At 39.1% G+C, this 22,385-nt stretch overlaps 1 protein-coding gene across 1 annotated transcript in view; it reads right to left on the reverse strand.

Moving 5' to 3' along the window:
• ITPRID1 (ITPR interacting domain containing 1) overlaps window positions 1–22,150 on the reverse strand; it is a 44,181-nt gene extending 22,031 nt beyond the window's left edge. The window contains exons 1-6 of the mRNA XM_085303968.1: window positions 22,117–22,150; window positions 11,288–11,339; window positions 10,515–10,601; window positions 9,709–9,911; window positions 3,612–4,192; window positions 2,117–2,171 (exon numbers count right to left, since the gene is read on the reverse strand). Coding sequence (XP_085160094.1) covers window positions 2,117–2,171; window positions 3,612–4,192; window positions 9,709–9,911; window positions 10,515–10,601; window positions 11,288–11,319 — 958 coding nt within the window. The 5' untranslated portion in view covers window positions 11,320–11,339; window positions 22,117–22,150. The remainder of the gene's footprint in view (window positions 1–2,116; window positions 2,172–3,611; window positions 4,193–9,708; window positions 9,912–10,514; window positions 10,602–11,287; window positions 11,340–22,116) is intronic.
• Window positions 22,151–22,385: the final 235 nt, after the last annotated feature.

The raw sequence follows: 22,385 nt of genomic DNA on the forward strand, positions 1-22,385 counted from the left end.
TATAGAGGAAAGCAGTAGGAAAAAGAGAAAGAATATGAAAAAAGAGTCCATTAAAAAGATGATCAAAATCTCTTCTTTCAGTTTAGGGTAAGCATCAGTAACACTATGATAACAGAGTGGAAAAGAGAGATTCGAATTTCTAAACTAAACTCTAAAATAATATTATGGTGCTGTTAAGGCACAAATCCTAAATAAGCATAGTTTTATTTGTATGATATTAATTGATAACCTAACTGGATGACAGCCTTATCAGAATTMAAAACAAATAATCACATTCTGCATTCTCTATCCTGAAATCACCACGAATACATGCTTATTCCTATGTTTTAAAGTGAGTTTTCAGGAAATACATTTCTTTCTTTCTTTCTTTCTATTGAGATGAATGTATCTATAAAATCTGCAAAATCCTTTCAMAAATATCTTTCATCATTAAATAACACAGTGATTTTTTTTAGAGCTGGACATTAAAAAGGAAAAAAGAATTTGTGGGCATGTTTTGATTATTTTTGCCCATTTGGATATGTCCACTTTCTCCATTGYTCATTTCTTATTGAACATTTGTCCAAATGGTCTTTTTCTCTGCACAAATCCTTGACAACTGCTATGTTTTGTATAGACACTACTATGAGCAAGATTGCTGGTGTGGGAGCTTGTCCTTAAAGATTGAGTGATCATTCAAGAAGCAAAATCAAAGCAACCTCATGTAACTCGGGCAACAAATCATACTGTGTGACTAGCAGCAAGGACCTGACTTGAAGCCCCAAGAGTTGCTGGAGCCACCCATTGTCAGACCGGACACACAACCCTGCCAKCTGATGTGGTAAGAAAGATTGGCTGGCATAGTTATATAATCTGTACAATCCAGTTGAAAAAAAACAGTAAAACAACAAAGTATCTGCTTACAGATCACTTGAAAACAAAAATACAACCTCCAGGGCTAACAAATTAATTATAAACTCCATCGCATTTGCTCAGCTCTAGCATTTATCAAGAAAACTCTGCTCACTTTGATTAAAACACCTTCAGCTTCACTGAACTCAGTGGGACTTATGCCGCTGTCTTCAATAGGCTCATGATTGAACTCTTGCAAATCCAGCTGTCACCGCAGCCAATGGCATCTGTGAATGACTGGCACCAGCTGATATTGGATTTTTAATCCTATAGCTGTGTATGAATTTGGGCTGCTTAATTGTTTGTGCTGGATCCCCAAAAGTGACATAATGCAGTATTTGTAAGGTGAGGACTCACCAGATTTTCATCTTTGTTCCTTCTATCTGCTTCTTGCTACTCATTTGTTCTTYTACCTCAAATTTCTGTCCCATTTCAAAAAACTGCCAGTCCTGCTCTAAGCACTGGTTAGCAAGGGTCACAAGAGAGCAAGGCTGAGTGCTCTCTTTTCTGGAGGCAGAACAGCCAATACAGCCACCCCTGCCAGCAAATCGTTCTCAGGATCCAAACTCACATTGCCCCAAATGACAGCATAACATCTGGTCTAACAGCTTTGCGTTTAATCCTTTCACAGACTTCTGAACTTATTTTCTAACACAYGATCCAGTGCCATGTCAGCCCATGTGATGACAGTCTCTGTAATATGGGAGATTTAGATGATGGGGTGGAGGCCACACTGCAACCAAAAAGTCATTGTTGCCTAGCCCCGGCTGAGCTGTATGCACAGTGGATGCTGTGCAGCAATGCCCAACCTGCTCTGTGGCTTCCTCTCTTAGGATCAGCAGGTTGGCAGATAAGAGGTTGCCTGSTCTGGTGGATGAGTCACTGAGCAGGAGAGAGGCTTTGGCTTCATTTGTAAGTCAGTCCTGAGAGGACTTGCACGCATGACTTACACGAGGATGCCTAATGCATCAGATAGGTACCCGAAACACTCAAAGCAGGTACCCTCTTTGTGTGCACTCCCTGTGGCCTCCTCATGAGGTGAGTACATTTTACAGCCCTATGATTTATCAAGTCATGTAATCTAGACTGCTATGGCCAGAATAATGACTCTAAACACCACAGATGCAAAGAGAAAACATATTCCTAGGATAAGCTTTTAGAAGGGACTACATGGGAAGACAGTTTTTAAAACAAATCTGGCAACATGTCTGTTTTTAACACTCACCTAATGTGCTGTCAGGATCATTTTTACATAGAGTTTCATCCTCAAAGCTCTGAATCTGAAAAGAAAAGGAAAAAGAAGAGSAAGTAGTAGTGTGAGAGAAGAGGAAAACATCTTATTGATGGTGATGATGATTATGAGTGTATTCCTAATTGGGGGGCGAAGGGGAGGAGAGGAATAGGAGTAAAAAGAACTCAAAGTTAAACAGTGTATACACTGTTTAATATAGCGTATAGCATTCACCAAACTGTCTTGGACAGCAGATTGGGAAGTTTGTCATCATCTGCAATTGTTGCTCCATCAGCGTCCTCACTTTTGAGTCCGTGATAACTTGCAAGGGTTACAGAGCTACTAACCAAAGAGCTGCAAGTCCAGTGTGCTGAGTCTGTACAAAGACATATGGGTTGCATAAATTTGTTGTACTGGAGACCTCTGAAAGACCCTTTCTTTCCCACCAAGGCCTCTAATTAGACCCAAACTTACATTCTTTGAGTCAGCTCTGTCAACTTAGTTCCAGTAATTGCAGGACACAAAGGGAAACTTAGGCAGCACCAAAACTTTCACAATGAAATACCTCCAGAAGGACTTGGAAAAATTAAATATCTTTTATTCAGAAAGTATGCCACCAATCTAACCTGACCTCTTCCAACCTCTTTCAAAACTGGAAATCTTTTTTAAGCCTCCCCTTTCCAGCCTTTTCCAGGCTCTTGCTACTCTCTTCCTCCCATATTTTTTTCAGGAAGCTGCCAGCTATCCTGTTTCTTCTCCTTTCTTTGTTCTAACAGTAGAGCCCTCTTTCTGCAGTAATACAGGCAGAAAAAATTGCTGCAGACACAAGAACTCTGGATATAAGACAAGGACTGGCAAGTATCCTGGTCTCTGCTACTTCAGGCTGAACCCCAGACAATCCACTGTTGCTAAAACATATAGATACTGAGTATCATGGACTTTGAAAACTGTGGATTTGAGAACAAGCTGCTGCTCTGAGTTATTCTGGTTTTAGGATGCTCGGCTTATAGAGCAATAAAATATTTCAAATGCTGCTATAAAACCAAGGATAATTTTGTGATGAAACATTCTGAGAGAGCACACAGAACATGCGCCTGAGGGGAAAAGCAAGAAAAAAAAACAGTTAATGACTGGGTCTGTAAAAATATCCTTGACCATATGTATTAGTGTTCCTGCAACTTACTTCTATAAAAAAGCTAGTGCTGTATAAAACACTTTGGCATGTTATACTATCACACAGGTTGAATTAATCCTGTCTCAGTAATCTCAGTGCCAACTTCTTTGACAATATCCTAACACAAAGACAATTTAAAATAATCAAAACCCCAATGAGTAGCATAAATCCCACTGGTTTTCCCCATAATGCTAAAAACACAGTGTTTTAAGTAATTTCTTCTATTTTCCATCTTGTAAAAAAGAACTCAAATCTATGCAATAAATATGTGTAAAAATAGGTTGGCGGTAAGCAATACACAAAAATCCACCTTACCTCTTGCAATTCAAAGGAGTCTGGCGGCTTGTAGTTTTGGCTGGCCAATGTTTTGAGTAAGGGGGCCCAAAGCAAATGCAAYTCCTTTCCTCGCCTGCCTTTGGCAGGCACCTCACCCGTGAAAGAAAGGTGGGACTGTTTTGGAAGCAAGTGTGACAAAGCCCAAGTTTTCCCCGACGGCGTGTGCGGACACTGGGATACTGTGAACGCAGCTTTGTCTCCAGAGACATGCTCTGGGGTCAGACAACCCACTGAAACACTTTCAGAAAAGCCTGCTTGCGTTGTTCCACTCTGGGCAATGTCACCACAAGAGTGGGGTTGTCCTTTCCAGCCGGATGAGTTGGCTTCAGCAGACGCCAGCGAGCTTTGTTCCAGCAGTGTTGTCTGCCTAGAAGCCCTTTTCAGGAGCTGACCTATTCTCCTCTTTGCTCGTGTAACCACAGGTCTGCTCTCAGTATCTAACAGGCCGGTCTCACCCCCGCCGGCGTCCTGTCCTTTGCTCTGCTGGGTGTTCACGTCAGTCAGCAACGACGAGAAGGCGCTCGTCASGTGATCAAGCACTTCTAGTTGTCGAAAACGCCCTTGAGTTTGACAACGGAAGGCAAACATGGCATTCAAAAAATACAATTTGAAATAAATAATAGGACATAATGATTATCCAAACTTGCCACTGTCAAAAACCATATGAAATACCATGATTAAAAATTGGCATTTTTTTTTCTTTTTGCTTCCAGAGGTCCTTTCAGGCTATATACAGCCCTCACCGCATAGTTCTTCATATTACACAAGCACTTACACAGTGTTGAATTGATCGGGTCATGTACAGCTGAGTAGTACTTAGTGTGAATAAATGTTACAGAATCCAGACTTAAATTCTCCATTTGGTTTGGCCAGATTTGGATGTCATTTTTGAGGACTTATTAAATTCCTTGAGAATGAAGTCTTTAGAGTCTGATCTCAGATATTTACAGCTGGCTACTGTCCAGGAAAACTGTGAAATGTATATACCCATTACTTGGTAGCAATTGACCACAGAGGCTATGTCCTCATTTTCAGAGCACCACAAAGCAAAAAGTYTTTCCCTTGGAAACTCACAGCAAAGCATATATACACTGATGTTTTATACAGGTTCTCAATGTTTTTTCATTGTACCAAACTTCTGTTATTTCTGGGTCATTTTTCCACGGCATAACAGGTAAAGAGRAGTGAATGATATTTTCTCTAAGGGATTCTGAAGGTTTTAATCACTACAACACAATACAGTTATTTATGCAAGGAAATGCAACACATTTGTCTGTGTACCRTGTCTGCACCCGTCCTGAGGCAATGAATATGTCACTAGGACTTCTCCTACCTTAAGAGATYTGCTGAGGAAAGTAGATGGCAAAATGCTAACGTTCTTGGCTGCCATTTCTCCTAGARAGCAGCCAAACCTACTGCACGCAGTCTGCACGCAGGCTGTTGGTAATATTGCTTCACTGATGATTAGATGACAAGGGGATATTTAACACAGATCTGAGTTGGTCCTTTGCATCAGGGACAAATACCATGCCATGTAATTCCTGTTAATTACTATATCTCAGGGATACTCCTTTCCCCCTTCCTGCCACAAATGTTGCCTGATTTTTAACATCGGAGGAAATTGTTGCCATTTCTGTCACTTTTTAAGACGTGGTCAAAGGCTTCTCTAGATATTGTCTGAAGGAGCTATCTGATCTATCAGCACACAGATTACACTGTGTTGGATAAAGTTTGTATTTGTGTTAGTTTGGGATGCTGGAGTAAATCACTTATGGTGCTGTGCATCCAATGTGCTATTACATGCTCTTCATGTACAGCACATTTTAGCCTCAGTATTTTATCTGGCTCCCACTATGTCACGCCATAAAAATGCCAAGTACTAATCTCCTTTGACTGACAGTGGCAGAGAAGCTCAGTACTCATCATTTGAACCAGAACCAAACTTGCTGCAGTTTGAAATAGTTTTGGCAYGCTGCTTTGCTCTTCCAAATTATTTCTTAGAACTTGTGACACCTGATGAACAAATCAAATAAAAAGGGAAATGATAAATGAACAAACAACCCCCTCACTCCCATGCAGTGTAATAAATATACAGGTTGTGAAGAACTGGTATCAGGGACTGCCCTGCTTAATGGACCATTTCTCTCTGGGAAAGTAGTTTCTTCAGTTTCAGTGGGTGCTCCCCAAGGAGCYCTTAGGTAGGTGACAGGAAAATTGCAAGATGCTGATCAGAACTCCTTAATCTCTAGAGCTGGCTGCAAAAGAGGCAAATTCTGTAACACAGATGAGCTATTAAAGGACCTAGTTGTGGATGCATTTTCGCTAGAAACTTCAACCAACTCCGCAAGTGGCCAAGGTGTAAACAAAATCTCCTGATTTTATGATTGGGAGATTTTTATAATTTAGAAGAAAAACCTCATGGTTTTGTGCCTCCTACCCTAAATCTGGTATTACATAGTTGTCTACATAAAAGATCTGGAAATTCCTCAATAGATCCTCAATAGAGGAGAAGAGCCCGTAAGAAAGTTTTAATCATCATTGTTTTTCAAGGCAAATAGAATTAGGAAAAAAAATCTTAATTTTTCAGTGAGAAAATGCAGATTTATCTTATATTGTTTGTTTTTTATCAAGAAAAAATAAAAAAAATAAAWCTCAGCACGGTATACTTTGTCATATATTAAAATATATTTTAAACTAAATATATTAAAATATTTTCCTTTTTTAAGTTGCTTCATTTTGGGTGTTGGCAGTACTGTTCTGTCTTTGCYTGAACAGAAGTTGTACCCCTAGAAACAAAACTAAAAAAAAAAAATGTAGATTTAGATATGGGAATAATGAAGTATAGTACTAAATGTGTTTTCTTCATTGTAAGTATCAAACTGTAACATTCAATAGGGATCCATATATTTGAAAATACCACTACTTTTCAATTAATGTAACTGCTGATTGTCAAGTGACTTTATTTAATCAGTTGGAAAGTCAAATGTCAATTCTCTTTAGGTCAGTAAAACGTTCACCTCTAGAGAGTGATGAGAGTGATTTTTCTTTTGGTTCTGTGGGGTACCTAAAGAGTGGCTGAGATTTCTGAAAATACGTCTTATTTTTGTGTACTGAACCATYTGAAAACTTAATGACTATGCTGAAGAATCAATTGTCACCAAGCAAGGAGACAATTAACAAATAACACTGTAATAAGCCACACGTATTTTAAAAGGTCAGATCAGCAATGAGGCACTTCTAGAAAACTATTTCCATTACAGTCAGAAAACAGCCAAACAGAACAGGACTGCGCTAGAAAATGAATGAAATATGAAAATTAGAGRGGGATCACACTGCTTTGGAAGTCACTTGGTGTCTCTCACCTCCCTTTCCTTTTCCTCCACCTTTGTCATTTCCCAAATCGCATCTATAATCCTGCTTATTTCTCACCTTCTCAGACGTGCACAAAATTGCACTAAATCAATTAGCTTTCTCTGCTAATTCGGAGAATCAGAGAAAGCAAACTGACGAGGGAACCTTTCAGTCTTTCACTAACTCAGACTAAATACCTTCTTCCTTTTTCATGGCTAAAGTCAAATGAGAGAGATTCACAGTGTACATGTCTTGAAATGGGTCAGTGCATATGTCTTGAAATGGRTCAATGTTAATAAACCACACAAACAGGTGATTTCATCCAGCATGTCTCTGAGARCAGTGGTGCAAAATAGTCTCAAAATCTCTAGAGGTGACATGTGGTCTCCCTAATTCAGGCATTTTCATTTCAGTGCCCTGTCAAAGAAGCTCTGTAACAGTAGGGGGTCTGAATGCCTTAAATGGTTCATGGMGAGATAAATGCCATGGAGTATCTTTGAAGCTGAACCTTTCTACTTAATTTATGGAGAAGTACCTTCTTCTGGAGGCCTTCAAAATTGTAATTACCATTACAAGGAATTTTGGCTTCTGCTTTAGAAGAACTGGCTCATTAGTTGCCTGAAAACTGAGGTGCAGCCTTAGGTTGAAGATAGATAGATTAGATCCCACCCTAAAATTGCAATCCATTTTCAAATCAAATAAACATCAGTTTGCCACTCCTGCTTCTCTCTACATCACATCGCAAAATCATTAGATGATATAAGGTTAGAGAGATTGGAAAAAACAGAGTGTGCAAGCAAGTGCCTAAGAGCCCATTTGAGGATATACTTCAGGAGTYTGTACACTGCTGACACCTGATAAAATCCTTTTAACTATACATCTTCTCCTGGAACACAGGCGGTAGGAACTTAAACGTGCCCAAATGCCTGCACGGTCTGTGARACAGACTGGTGTAGATGATGACTCTCTGGAGGTGCCTCACTCTCTCCACTCACTATGGAGACAGATTCTGGGGTGATAAAGCTCCATGAGACGATACTTCAGTTAAATGTCTATAATTCAGTGCAGTGATCCAGGCTGAAGTTAAGCAGCATGTATAAAACAACATATAGAGCAGAGAGAGCAGAAGTACGTAACTCTGAAGGATTAATCCCATCTTTCTCCATTAAATGTCTAGCCGCAGCTCCCAGCCCAGGCACATACTTTGGAGGCCTAAACAGATGGTGTGAAAACTCCCTCCCAAACTGTCAAAAGCAAGATAATATGTTTTGATGGACATCACACCTACCAAAATAGAAATGCAAACCTTAACTTACTTCACAGTAACTCCTCCATATAGATAAGCTGTTAACATGTACAAAGAGTGTCCCCATTGAGAACTATTGAAAGACTAGTTATTAAATTCACACCTCGGCTTACCACTGTCTGCCTTCACTGTGCAAACAACCTCTCTCCTTYTCTTTAATTCTTTTTTTCTCCTTTCATTCACTCTTAGTTCTTCACCTTCTTCCCTAAGGTCTCCATCCACTCATACTGATTATCTCTGTTCCCTCTCGCCCTTTTTCTCTGAGGATTTCGGAGGGAGAGAGAGTGAGAGCAGAGAAACCTGTCTGATGTGTCAGTTTGCTGTAAATATTGAAATGTGTGCACAGGGCTTTCTATATATATAAAAAAAATCTATGATGCTCTGACATTTCTGTTTTAATTCTTATTCCATATATATTGCTTCCTTGCTGCAATTCTAAATGGGAATGCATGGACTATGTGAGAGATCCTGTTTCCCTGAGCATCTTAAATAAACAGAAGATTTCAAGAGCCATCTGGCTATCCTGTGCAGCAAACATGAGGAGAAATGATGTCCAAATTGGTCTTTCTAGAAGGAAGGTATACCAGAAAACTAGCAATACTGGTTTAATGCAGCTATACCTTAAGGATGAGGACCTTGTCTTCATTTCTCATCTGCAAAATGGAGTTGGTAGCTGGTGCCACACAAAATGAGATTTAAAAACATCTAAATAAATAAAAATAAAAACTGTACATCTTAAATAATGCAGTTCTAACATTCATATGATATGATCCTCATCTACATCTCATAGCATATTTGAACCACAAAACTATTAGGTTCTAGCTAGAGATTTGTGACTTTGATACAGAAGCTCGTGCAGCTCCAGCTAGGAAGGTTAAGATCTTGTCAGCTGCTCTACATGTCTTTCCAAGACAGAAGTCCTGTTCCCACAGAAGGGAAAARGGAGTGCATGCCCACGATGCAATGCTTGGCCTTGCTGAGCTCAAAACCCTTTGTATCAGCTTAAACCAGCAGTGACAGTGAATATGCGCTAACATGTTCCCCGTGACACAGCTAAGGCAACGGACCTGCATTCAATTCCGCAGCCTCTGCTRCACAAACACTAATCTCAAGTGGTGGGATCGGTCTGACAGGGGATGGGTGGTCATGTTGTAAAACACCACAGCTGGTACCTTCAGCTCATAAATAGGAGTCCATAGCTGAGGAGAGCTGAATGGTATTTCACTTATATTAGGAAATATCATTCATTGCTGTAAAGAGGTACACAAGGATCCTAGAAGTCTCCTGAATGGATTTCCCTTTTCATGGATTTTCTCCTGTAAGTCTCCTCTTCCTTATTCTCTCAGTTCTCATGCTCTTTATATTATATGGTCACTTCCTGCATAAAATTCTTCCTTTTTCTAAAATATCTCTCCTTACCGTATAGATTTGGCCTCTCAATGTCCATCCGCTGCTTCTGAGCCTCCAGGAAAACTCGGATGTTGATCCCTTTTGCTACAGAAGCACCACTAAGGAACCGAGGAGGGATTTTAGTGCAGACATCAGGTTCTTCTGTACCAAACCCCAAATCAAGAAGAATCTCAATTGGGTCCTTTTCCCCAATGGCCAGCCACTCAGTTACACTGTGGTGAAAATATCAGGATTATTTATAGCACTGTCTTGGTACCACTTTTCTCTTTCAGTAGCTACTACATGGTCTTATTTTTGTTAAATGATTTGCTTTCCTTTTCCTCCCCTCTCATAATGACTTCTGCTCAAATAAAGATTGTCATTTTCCATCACATCGCTCAGAGCTAGTGCTCTTAACAATATTAGTATTTGTAGTACACAGATTTCTTCCCCCCGAGATATTTGATGGCTTGGGATCTAGAGAGCTTAGCAAGAGGAACATTAATAAAAGGTATAAGTTCACAGATCTGTAGGCTCAGTTCTCTCTAGACACAAAACAGAGATGAAATGCTGCCATAAGATCTCAGCTTTTCACTTTCTGATTGCTTCAAAGACCACTGCAGTTGTGAGTAGTTTTTTTACTGGAATAAATGCATTTCAGATCAGACATCTGTTATTAGTAGAAGATCATTTTGATCTTGTTAARATAAATGAGGAGATGCATTTTAGGAGTTAACACTTGGAACTGCATATTCAAAATTCTGTCTGTATTTACTGATCCCTAAATGGGACTAGTCCCTAGTATTCTCAGCTGCAAGTACATGGGAATAACTCACCTCTGGGGTGCACTGGTGAGAAAATGGGAAGAGTTGAGGCTGTTGCATCTTGACATAAGAGGACTTTCTGAAAACTCTTGCAGGGATCTARTTGGAAAAAAGCAACAATGAAATGTGTTTACTCATATGCTCCTCTGGGATGTCATTATGATTTTTCCTAGAGTAAACATTTGCGTTTTGTCTTCGTTTATAATGATACATAATAGCAATGCCTTAGAAGAAGAGTCAGCATGAGAGTATGGCAATACACTAATTCTCAAGAACAGTATGTTACAGTAGGTGTTAGAATGTAGGTGTTAGGTACCAGTAAATGCTAATTATAAAGGTGGCAGAATGGCTCACTTTTGACAGATGGTGAATCTTTGGGGAACCTTTAGGGAGCATGGTTCCTTTAGCCACCTACTTCTAAAAGATATAATTGCTCTCAAAGTTTCAGAGAGACGAGGCACGACAAGTTGCAGCTGCAGGAGTAGCATTTGAGAAACCATTCTTTACTTAGTTTCTCACTGCAGTTGTATATGGTAATCTGTATAGAAATAACTTTTTTCAGGGTTTGCTCACTGAAAAGCAACATTCTGTTGTACRGAGATCTTTCTTAACAGATAAAATTACATGCTTTTGTTACATCCAGGGTTAATTTTACTTGCATATAAACATAAGAACATTGTTCTCACCTGAGGGAAAAAAAAAAGAAGCTAAAATTCTTCCTTTTGTCAAAAAGAAAAGGAAGGAAAAAGAATATATAACAGACCTCTACTGTGTYTGAGACCTACCTCCTGTAGCTTTGCAGAGTCACCTGTACCATTTCTGGTACTGACAAGGAAACTGCAAACAAAAAAGATAAAAAGATCTTTCATTCCCTTTCTTCTGTTCATTCCTTAAACCAGAAATGTGTTAAATTAGAGGAAAAAAAAAAACAGAACACTGATTGCATTATATAAGGAAAAATTTTAGCCCAAGTGGCACAATTGCAGACTACACTTATCTGGCAAGCTTGATTTACAGTATATGTTAGTCATAAGTAAGTGCAACACATATCAATAAGCAGAGCAAAATAAATACCTTTACATTAGATAAACCAGAAGTGGTACTGTCTAAGCCCCTTTTATTTATGAGTAAGCATTATGAAGTGACTCCACCGCCTATTGCAAAGCTGAAGATGCACATGCAGCCAATAAGATGAAAACATCTTTTCATCTCTGTTTTTGAGTAACAGTTTCCATACAGTTAATATATATTATTTTGAATTCTCATTCCAGCACATGTTGGTAGAACTTTCCTGTGTAGAACAGTTTTCCAGAGGTAATCCACTGAAATCAGTGAATATTTTGCTCTTGTTTAATGTGCTTGAGAGGAGCAAAACAGTCCAGGTCAGCTGCAAGAGTTTCTGGAGGAGAAAATATTTATTCAAGAATTGCCAACATTTTACAGGTATCTGAGTGTGCTACAGCTACAAGCTGTAAGGTGCCCATTTTTACCATTTCATGAACTTGCTTACACTGAGAATAAGTGAGATACAACTATATAATGCCTGTAATTATCACTGCCCCTCCCAACATTGATATGACACACTTTTTGATCCTTCAAAAGTTGGGGCAGCATTTGCCTAGGAGCAATAGCAGATATTTTTCTGTATACCACAAGACACATTTTTTATTGTTTTTAAAGTTTTCTTTTCCATTTAACAAAACTGTGTCAATATGGAAGGATCTTTTCATGTTCGCTATTGGATCATTTTTCTGACTGTAAATTCTGTGATAAGTTCCTTCTGGCTTACTCAGTACAAGGATATCCAGCCAAACTGAGAACATAAAGGTTACTGATATCTTGTAATTGTCTGTGGCAACATAAATCAGACTTTCTAACAGCAAACTAAATGTAATTTGAATAAGAATCAGCTACTTGTTATACACCATTTCCTACTCATGTGCCAGCAAAAGCTGGAAATTGAGAATGTCAAAAATAAGATCTAAAAATGTGAGTTGTTAGAATTTTTTCCCTAGCAGTATTTAGGTACTCTTCCCTGTGATACTCCACAACCACAAACTTACTGCTGTTCTGTAAGTTTTCCTTTGTATCTTGTGTTACCAGGACTGAAGTAAATACAAATTCACCACATGGAACACTAGTCGGGGTATTGAGTAAATAATTTAATGATGAGGAACTTCAGGTTTGGAGGCAGCATAGAAAGTAACTGTTCAGCAAAATTCAAGGGGTTAGACTTATGGACAAACTGGTAACAAAAGGTATGACACCTTAAGTCCTTTTTTTTTTTTTTTTTTTTTTTTGTAGGCTAAAGTAAGCTGAATTATCTTTTATTTGCTGTGACTTAAGAACATGAAAATATACAGTTACCAAGCCTAAGCCATCCAACTTCTCAAGCGACAGTAAACTGCTCATTAATCTGTGCCACCTCATGGCTTGCACGAACTTTGCATTTGCAAGTACTGCAAGCTGAACCATTTCATTCATGGTTAGAGTCTGCACTTCTTCCCTTAATAACAAGACTCATGGGAAGTTCCTTGTTAGAGAGCTTGACATTTTGAAATATTAGAATTTTTTTCTTCATATTTAAGAGATCACAGAAAGAGTAAAGGGGAAGGTATGGTATTTGCATCTCCTGATTTGTATAAGTATTTTGTTCCTGACACAAGAAACACTGCATCTCATTATTAAACTAGAAGATACTTTGGGGGAAATAATGCCCTTCAGAAATCTGTCAGAAAAACTTATGAAAACAAAYAAACAAACAAACAAAAAATACTTCGTAAACCAACTGTGGTGCTAATTGGTGCTCTGTTTACTGCACATCTAAGTACATCTTTGCTTACAAATAATATATTTTGCAACACAAAATCTTGCCTCTGACACTTGAGRGAAGATAAAGCATTTTAGCATCAGTAATCTCCTGCTAATAGGAGAAAAGACTAGATCTTTTTAAAATAAATTAAATTAAATCATGTTCTTGAACTGCATTATTTACTTGCGAAAGAAAACTCAATAAATTCAAAGCGTAGAAAGTGGTAGCACTGTTAAATGATAGTTTGGGTTTCCAAAAGTGCTGAGAAAGTGGAGATTTTGAGGAATATAGAAAAGCCTGAGAGATGATTTGGGCATCTAGCTCCATTCTTAAAAAAAAAAATCTATGAACTCCCTACAATCAGCAGGTTAGGAAAGTAGGTGAGGACAAACAAGAAGTTAAGCACTGAATAAGGCACAGTTGAAACTCCTACACTATAACTTCTAGGCCAACGTGCAAACTTGGACTAGAAAACTCCAGTGCTCTACAGATGAAAATTAAATTATGCCAGTGGAGAAGCTGAGCCTAAGACTTGTCTGCTGAAGTCCTCACTTGAGGATATTCTCATTCCTCCAAATGGAGCTAAAAACACAGAGGTTCCTCRTGAATATCAGCTTTTCCCAATGGGTCTCTTCAGAAGTCTGTGGAGTTTGGTATTTTGTAGTAAAAAATTTTGTAGTTCCTTACTAGAAACCACAAATGACGTTCTGTCTTATCTGCCTGCTCCTGATCTTGCTGCTTATCCCCACTTGTAGACAGACAGTAAAATAAAAATCATTAACAAAAACAAAGCAGCTAAATCCTCCCCAAAGGATGGTTGCTCTCTGCTGTGAGGAGGCAAGGCCATGGAGGCAACCTGGCGGGCAGGCACAGCCCTGGGCGCTCGTTGCAGAGACGAGCTGCGACGGGGATTGCTGGCAGAAGAGACAGAGCCATAGGCACATCTTCCTTTCTGCCTGTGAACACCATTTACTTTCTCCTTAACATCCRCCGGCTTCAGCTAAACGTTGAGACTTAATTCTTGTATTTGTGCTTAAGGCAAACACCACAAATTTTTACTATTCCACATGAGAAAAGTCTATCACTTGTGACCTTCAATTTTATAAGAATCTAATTAAAACAGCTTATCCAGAGGCAAGAGTGAGAGGAATGGAAGCAAAAGCCTTTYTGGTGCCTCACATAAGCAGCAGCTGTATTACAGCTCCTAGCTGATCTGTGTCTGCTGGGTGACATGSTAGTTATTAGTGATACCACTGATAGTAACTAGCCCCATAGTGCATAAGTTTGGCTGACTCAGCCTTACCCTGGAACTGGAAAACGCTGGTGCAATTGTTACATAAGGTTACCACTGTTTTTATACACCTTACCATACCTCCAAAACATAATTCCTGAGGCTGAATCTTTTACTTGCTTTTCTGACATAATTCCAGCTCTAAATAGGTAGACTTCAGCTGAATTTGTTTAAGCAGTGAATCTGTGCACTCATACTGAACAGTTCATGGGAAATACCTGTCTTTCAACACACATTTTCATCCTAAAGAGGGGCAAACATTTGAAATATCAAAATTCTGGTGAACAAAAGACGTTTGAGTAAGTTCAAGGTTAAATTACATTTCTCTACAGTAGCACATTGCCTCATGGAGCTGTAGGTATATGTAGTTTCCACCATAAATCATGCTGTGGGGCAGGCTATGTCTCCCTCGAGGCACCCAGCATTATGAAATTCTCAGGATGTAGCACACAGTGTGATCAAAAAGCTATCCAGACACACRATGGGAAATGTTACCCTTCAAAGAACCCACTGGAACTGAACAGAGCACTGAAATACATTTCTCATGAGACATTGGATCATAAGCCAGACATGTCAGTTAATGCTGAAGAGTTGTGAAACAGAGTGTTTTGATGTAGATTAACAAAATAAAATGTTCATGCTTTGCCTGAAGCCAGCCAAAGCAAAATATTTTGTTCTGAATTTTCAGGGGTCACAATTTTCCTACAGGAAATTTCAGTACTTCAAACATGATATTTTCTAGTGCAAGTTTATTCTAAGAGAAAATTCCAAATTAGGYTTACTTTTGGTAAGAATAATACGATCAGGCAACAAAACAATTATGGAATAATGTGACTAAAACTTACAAAACACCAGAATTCAACCAATGGTGAATGTTTTCTTCTTTAGAATCTTCTAACCATTAGAACCATTAGCTAAAGTATTGCCAGGTCAGTTTGTAATAATTAACCACCTTATTGTATTGCTGCATTTTAGGAGAATCCTGGAATGCATGGAAAATATTGGGAGAGACATTTAGTGATTTCATTTAGTAGCTTTATGTTTTTTCTAATCAAATTTAGAAAGTAAAAAAAAATGAATTATTCATTCGTCTCTATTATCTGTCAGTTGTCCATATTTTGATAGTGTCTAGTAGTCCCAATAAAAATGGAAAAATATCYATTTGGATCCTGTATAAATGCATTCTGAGGAACGGTCCCTGCCATAGCTGTAAGCAGGGGTGACAGACTGTTGTTGTGCAGAGGGAGGATTACTGCCTCCTTTTTGCAGAGAAGGGGAGCTACAGGACAAAAGATTAACCTTATATATGTTAAACTGTTACAGCCCACAGTGGAGCCAGGAAGGGATCCCAGATCTCCTGCTTCCCAGTTCAGTTCTTCAACCAGAAGGTAAGCAAAGATGGCTCGGAAGTATTCAGTTCACTGCTGAAAAACACTACAAGCATGCTTCTTYTCCTTCAGGTTCAACTGAAGCCACTCAGATCATCAGCTTAAGGTATTGCCTTGCTCTCTGTGACAGAGTAGGCAAGTGCAAGTCTGTAATGTGGCTCAGTAGGACATCAAGTGGGAGACACTTCTGTCGCATTATCACTTTCAGGATTCAATGGTACAAGTTTCATTAACACAGTGAAAGACATGGAAAGACTGCATCAATCTGAAGTCTTTACTCTTGAGTCTTTAGAAATCTAATTTTGACATTTCAAATACAGTATACACGGATTTGAAAGGTTAATCTGCTTTTTGTTATACTACAAAGCAACAAAGTTGTTTTAAGACTGTCTGTCTCTGCCGAGCTGTAACCCTGAAAGCTAATTATTGGTGTACTGAAGATTAGGAATAAGAGTTCCCYGAAGGGTATTCCCTGGGTATAACGGTGTAATCCATTACAACTTCTCTAAACCAGTCTTTTAAGTTTCTCTTATGGTCAATATRGAGAGAGACAGTAAGGCACATCCAAGGCAGTTCAACTATGTCAGGAGGAAGAGAAAAGAAGTTGTTTGGAGCTGCTTAACTGCCCAAAGCAGCAGCCTAGTAGGCGGCTTGGACTAAACACATGGCTTTGAGAAGGCTAGTGAGATGGATCTTGGGTGTTAGATGACATCCTCTGACAAGGAACACCTTCACCCAAATAGAAGCAAGAATATTTGAATACAGATGAAGTGTTGATGACAACAAAATCAAATTTTTTTTCTGCCATCCAGCAAAGAGGAAGGAGGCAAACCACAACTGCAAGCATTACACTGAATATCAATTTAAATACCTGACACTGATTAACTAGTTTGGGGAAAAAATGGATTTATGCATGTTTAACATTTGAATAGCAAATACAAACAGGTGCACAGATCCATTGGAACCTCTGTGGACAAGAACAAAAGATTGAAAATAAAAATGAAAATGGAGTTAACAACTAAGAACAAAGCGTTAGTGACAAATTAGTCACTAGTGTGCTAGWAAAACAGAGAAAAAACACCTCACTGACATTGCCCTCGGTCACCATGGGCTGTGGAGAATCCTCAGGTTTCTTTTCTAGTCTTASCAAGCTGTGGGGTAGGAAAAGGGTGGCCTACCACATTGGACAGTGGGGAGTCTTCCTCTGGGCAAGTCCGTGATGCTCTCCTGGACAACACAGTCCCTTTCTTCCATTGGCAAGTCTGATGCCATCTCACAAAACAAGTCTGCAAACCACACAAAAAGACCTCACTCTCTTACTCATCGCAAGTAAGTAGCAGCAATTTTAGTGCTTATCAGGCAGTAGAGAGCTCTGCGGTGTATCGTAGAGGAGAGGCTATTTTTTATGGCTAAACCATGGGGCTGCTACGATGGAGACCTGGGTTCTTTCTTTAATGGGTAAGTCTCCTCTTTCTCTTGCACCTCAGTTTGCTAAGGGAACTATTCTATAAGAATAAAGCCTCTCTTCAGCTGTATCRTTTGAATTGTAAGTCTTGTGAGTAGGAACTTGTACCCTGCTCAGCACAATAAGGGGTGCCCCTTCTGATAAGAATGGGTAGTAGGAAATTTTAAATGCTCTGCATTTTAAATGCTAGTGCTGAGGCATTTTGCTCGGTATCAAGTCCCATATCTTTCAGGAATTAAACTTTTCCCACGTTATCGGATCAGTCTGCAAACAAGAACGAGCTCGATGTGATGTCATTGACATAGCTTTTCAGGTGCTACCCATCAGACTGTGGAAACTGCTCCAGCAAAACTGTAATGTAATGTTCTGACAGCCATCAGGCCAGTTATTAATCACATTTACAACTAGAATTGATCTTTTCTGAGGTGGGGGGTAAGGGGTGCGAATGATGACAGACATAAGCCAGGCTGCGTCAAAGACTTTGAGAGAGAAGAATGGATTAAGCTCCACAAGGACAGCTCTTAAGTGGTTCTTTATCATTGGACATGGTAGGGAAAAGGAACACTGATTAAGTAAAAGTGCTCTGCTTTATTTAACAAATCCGGGAGGCTATCTGTCTGGTGTGGACAGTGTTGGTTCAAGGAAGACACAGCTTCGCAGCCACTGGGGAATGCCCTCCACAATGTTTTGCTGAGGCACTTTATCTTCACCTCTTGGGACACTGCCACCACTTCCTGAGCAAGGAGCCCATTCGTCAAGGTGAATTGCACTAACAGAGAAGTGGTTTGTGATGCTCCTGCCTTGAAAACCTAGATGTCAAGCAATGTCTACATCTGCTGTAGTCACATACAACAGGCCAAAAATGACAGAAAAGAGAAAAGGTTGTACAGAGACAATTGCCAATGATCAGGATGTGATTTTTTTTTCTGTCCCTTTTGTGAATTTTCTCTGGACAAATAAATCACGATACTCAACAGCCTTTGAAATCACTCAGATTTTTAGTTGTGGTTAGCCACCYGCCACTGGGTAATAGAGACTGAGAGACTAATGAAAAGTTTTGAATAGAAGACTGAAAGAACAAGACAGCAAACTTCTTTGGGCAGAGGTAGGGATGTGCAGCATAAACTGTTTTACTCAAGTCTTTCAGACATTTGGTGGAGAGAGTCTAGTCTACTTGCCGAGACCTTGCAAAATCCTCTCAGTTCAGRCTATTACAATTACACAAGAATGGTGAGGAAATACTAAGCTGAAGGAAGAGGGAACAGGGAGGACAGAGAAAAGGAAAACCGTGCACAAATCCAGCCTCACATCTGATGTACAGGTCTTGTCACAGCAGTTGGTCAAAGAAAAGAAGTGAGCATTGCTCCCACAGTGAGAGCCATCTGGGGTTATTTGGAGTCAAAGTAACTGAAAAAAAAAAATCAAGTAGAGTCTAGAGTAGAGTCCTCATACATCCCCTGCAGCGCATTGCTTAATCAGTGTGCAAGGTGGAAAAACTGAATTCCCTCATCATCCATTGGGCACAACAGATTTTTTTTTTTTTAACTTAGGGCACGGGGAGCCTCAGAGGAGCCCCCCTGCAAGGAAATGGAGCCTCACATATCTCAGAGAAGTTGTCAGGAGAAATGTGAGGAAATTAGAAATATGTTAAAGAAAAGAAGTGCTTGCAGAGAGTAAAAGGGAAGAGTGAGGCATAAGGACTATTTTTTTCATCTTAGGATGACATACAGCAGGGGAGGTGCAGTGACACACCTTCTCAGGGCTAGAGGTCAAAGTTTAGAGCTAGTTTAGCTAAAATTAGCTCATTTCCCAGCTGAGTAATCCATTGGCCTGATTTTCCACTACCCACTGATGGCTTGCAGAGCCGTTTACAGAGGGCACAAGGAAGGTAAGATGCTGCAATGGGTTTGAACTGTAAATGACACAATGTGAAGGGCAATAAAGAGTTTGGCCCCAGATGTGGGAAGTACAGAAGTAACTTCCATTATATTTAATTAGTATTATCACCATTGATTTCCTGCGTGTAGACAGCAGAAGACATCCTTTTGATTTCAAATTAATTAACACATAATGATTAATCTGATAGGGTACATCTTTTCAGACAAGAGTGTCCTCTTGATCACAGTTTGGGTGCCAGCACCACTCATCATCTGTGTGTTTTAATTCCTAACTGCTCTCCAGAAGCAAATTTAGCTCTGCAAATCTGTTGATGGAATGGATGACTGGCTGGTTTCCATGTTCTGTGTGTTTTGTTCATTTGATAACACACTGAGAACATCTTGGAAATCTTTTTTTTTTCCTCTCACTTCCCTCCAAGGAAGTTTCAAGGTAGAAATTGAAGAATCTGCATCAGTAGCAATTGATACCAGCTCTTAAATACAGAATGCGAGAAATAAAAAGTTTCTAAAAATTGAAAAACATATAAACAGTTTATGGCAGGTTCCCAGACAGATTTGTCTCACTTCAGTTGCCAGCATTTAACAGAAACATTCTTGCCACCAACTACAGTAAAGTGTTATTGTTTCACTGAAACAGGCTCTTGAACTTCAGCAGCTTCACACCGTATTCCTCACACTGTGTGAGACCTACTGGATAGTGCTATTAATAATTGCTCTTCCCATTTGTCAAGTGATTTCTCAATCACACTTCATTAATATTTATCTAGTTTCTTTAAACATTTATCAGTGCAAACATCTCCATATTCAGGCGCACCAGTACTTAAATAGACTTCCTATGGTAAACTTCAGCATTGAGAAATATGCAACTAAACTTGCAATTATGAAGATACGAATTAGGAGGTAACAGCAAATCTCATATATTTTGAGTTAAGAAAACCTTTAAAATGCCTGGCACATTCCATTTCCATTCAGGGAAGTATTTGAACATATTTAGTATCTGGACTGCTAAGGCATAGTGGCAGAACACTAAGTATGCTCTTGCAAGACAAAATGAATATAAAAAATGAATACTTTTTTCAGACGTCTACACTTGGATGAAAATACTTTTTGTTCTGGAATATGATTTAGTATATATAGTTTCTGAATCAATCATTGCTTTTAGATAAGCATTAAGAAAGAAAAACACAGGAGGAAAACTACAAAGAATAATCTTATTACAGCAAAGTCATTTATGAGGTACAGTCATGTCTGGCATTCTAGATCAGCTGCTTTTTATAAATCAACACTCAGCTACATCTGGGATCTATCATCTATCCACCTATCTCTTGTCCAGTTAACAAGAAGAAAGATACAGTTGATGTGGTGCCCTCAGGCAGAAACAGCTATAATTTCTGGTCTCCAGCATTCACTCTGTTCAATTGCCATTTCTGGATACAAACCATTGCTTGAAGAGCATAACTTCAAGGAGACTAAGTAAAAAGCTGTTTGAACTCTCCCTTGCTTTGTCTGGGAATTTGAGCTAGGATCCTCACTGTCTAGTGCAAAAGACAGTCCTAAAATGGACTGGGCAAGTGGAAAAGTCTCTCTGTCAAATTCAACAGAAATGAGATTGCAAGGTTTGACTCCCTGAATTTCCAACAGTGAGGTCTAAAAGTCCAAGAGGATTCCCATTTTCTGTGTCTCCCTCAGAAGCAAATTGATGAAATAAATATTTTCAGTATTTAACTTTAGCATCCTAGTTTGGGCATTTAAATAAAGTTGAAGTCCCCTTTCTCTGTCCATCAACTTGTGAGTGGTTAAGCCCACTGAAATCTGACCTGCTATAGGACTTATCTGTAGGATTTATTTGATTTCTTCAAAATATCTCCCACTTGCATTGAAAGGAATGGGGGACACTCAACCCGATATTCAGGCTACTTTGAGGACTTCCACATGAAAACTCCCAAGTAAAACACCTTCCAGTGAAATGATACTAGAGAATGACACTTTTTGGGGAGTGCATTAGGCAGAGAGAGTTGGAATAACCCTTCAAGTTTTCTCTTACTTTGGTAAACATAAATTTGGGCATACTTCTGTCTGTGTGAAGCCTTTGGTAAAATTCCTACTCAGCTTGCTCTGCTCTTTTCAGTGCAGAAGTCCTAGCGCAAGTTGAGGCAATCAGTGTTGCTCTTTTTGAATAACTGCACTGGAAGCTGACACTATCATCATGCCACATTTAAGTGCAATGTGATTTCACTCTTAATGGAGAAGAAACATAACAGATAACTAACTGCAGCCAAAAATATTTCTGTTTGAAACACAGCATAAAACTGCAAAACAGGGAGAGAAATAGTTGTGTTTTAAGCCTCCTAGACACATAAGGAAAAGCATGTAAATTCTCTGCATAGATTGACCTAAGCAAGGCAACAAAATATCAACAGTGATAACAGTAACAATAACAACAATTTTGCAATAGGCTCCCTTTGATTTTGGCCCCTTTGCTAATAAAAATGTTTCCTGGTTGGTCAAAAGACACAGTCTATGAGGCTAAAAAAAAAAAAAAAAAAGAAAAAAAAAAAAAAGACAAGAAAAAAAAAAGACAAGAAAAAAAATCAAAGCTCTTTAAATCAAAGCTCTTTTAACTGGAATTTAAAGCAGAAACTTAAAAAATAATAATAAAAAAAAAACTTCACATACATATACCTTACAGTTCAGAAGAGGAAAAATAACGCTTTCTTAGTTTTTAAACAATATAATGAAAAAATATTGATAAACTCCAACCTGTATGGTTCGATCCAGCTGTTACTACAACAGAATAGTTGCAGGCTAATGCTTCTGTGTCTCTGCTCTGCCACAGACCCAAAGTCTGAAAAAGTGAAGGAGAAGACCTGGTGTTCCTGGTTGGCTTTCCACCACCACCCCTTTTTTCTTTTTAAGCTATCAGGAAGGGCAAAGAAAGGCTGTTTGCCAAGAAGTGGTGTTTAAGTTGACAGTTTGGATGGATGATTGCTTGCCCTCTAGGCAARGGAAATAGAAATAACAACTAACCT

Source organism: Rhea americana, unplaced genomic scaffold, assembly GCF_003343005.1.
Source record: "Rhea americana isolate MKP2758 unplaced genomic scaffold, rheAme1 scaffold_100, whole genome shotgun sequence".
Taxonomy (NCBI): Eukaryota; Metazoa; Chordata; class Aves; order Rheiformes; family Rheidae; genus Rhea; species Rhea americana.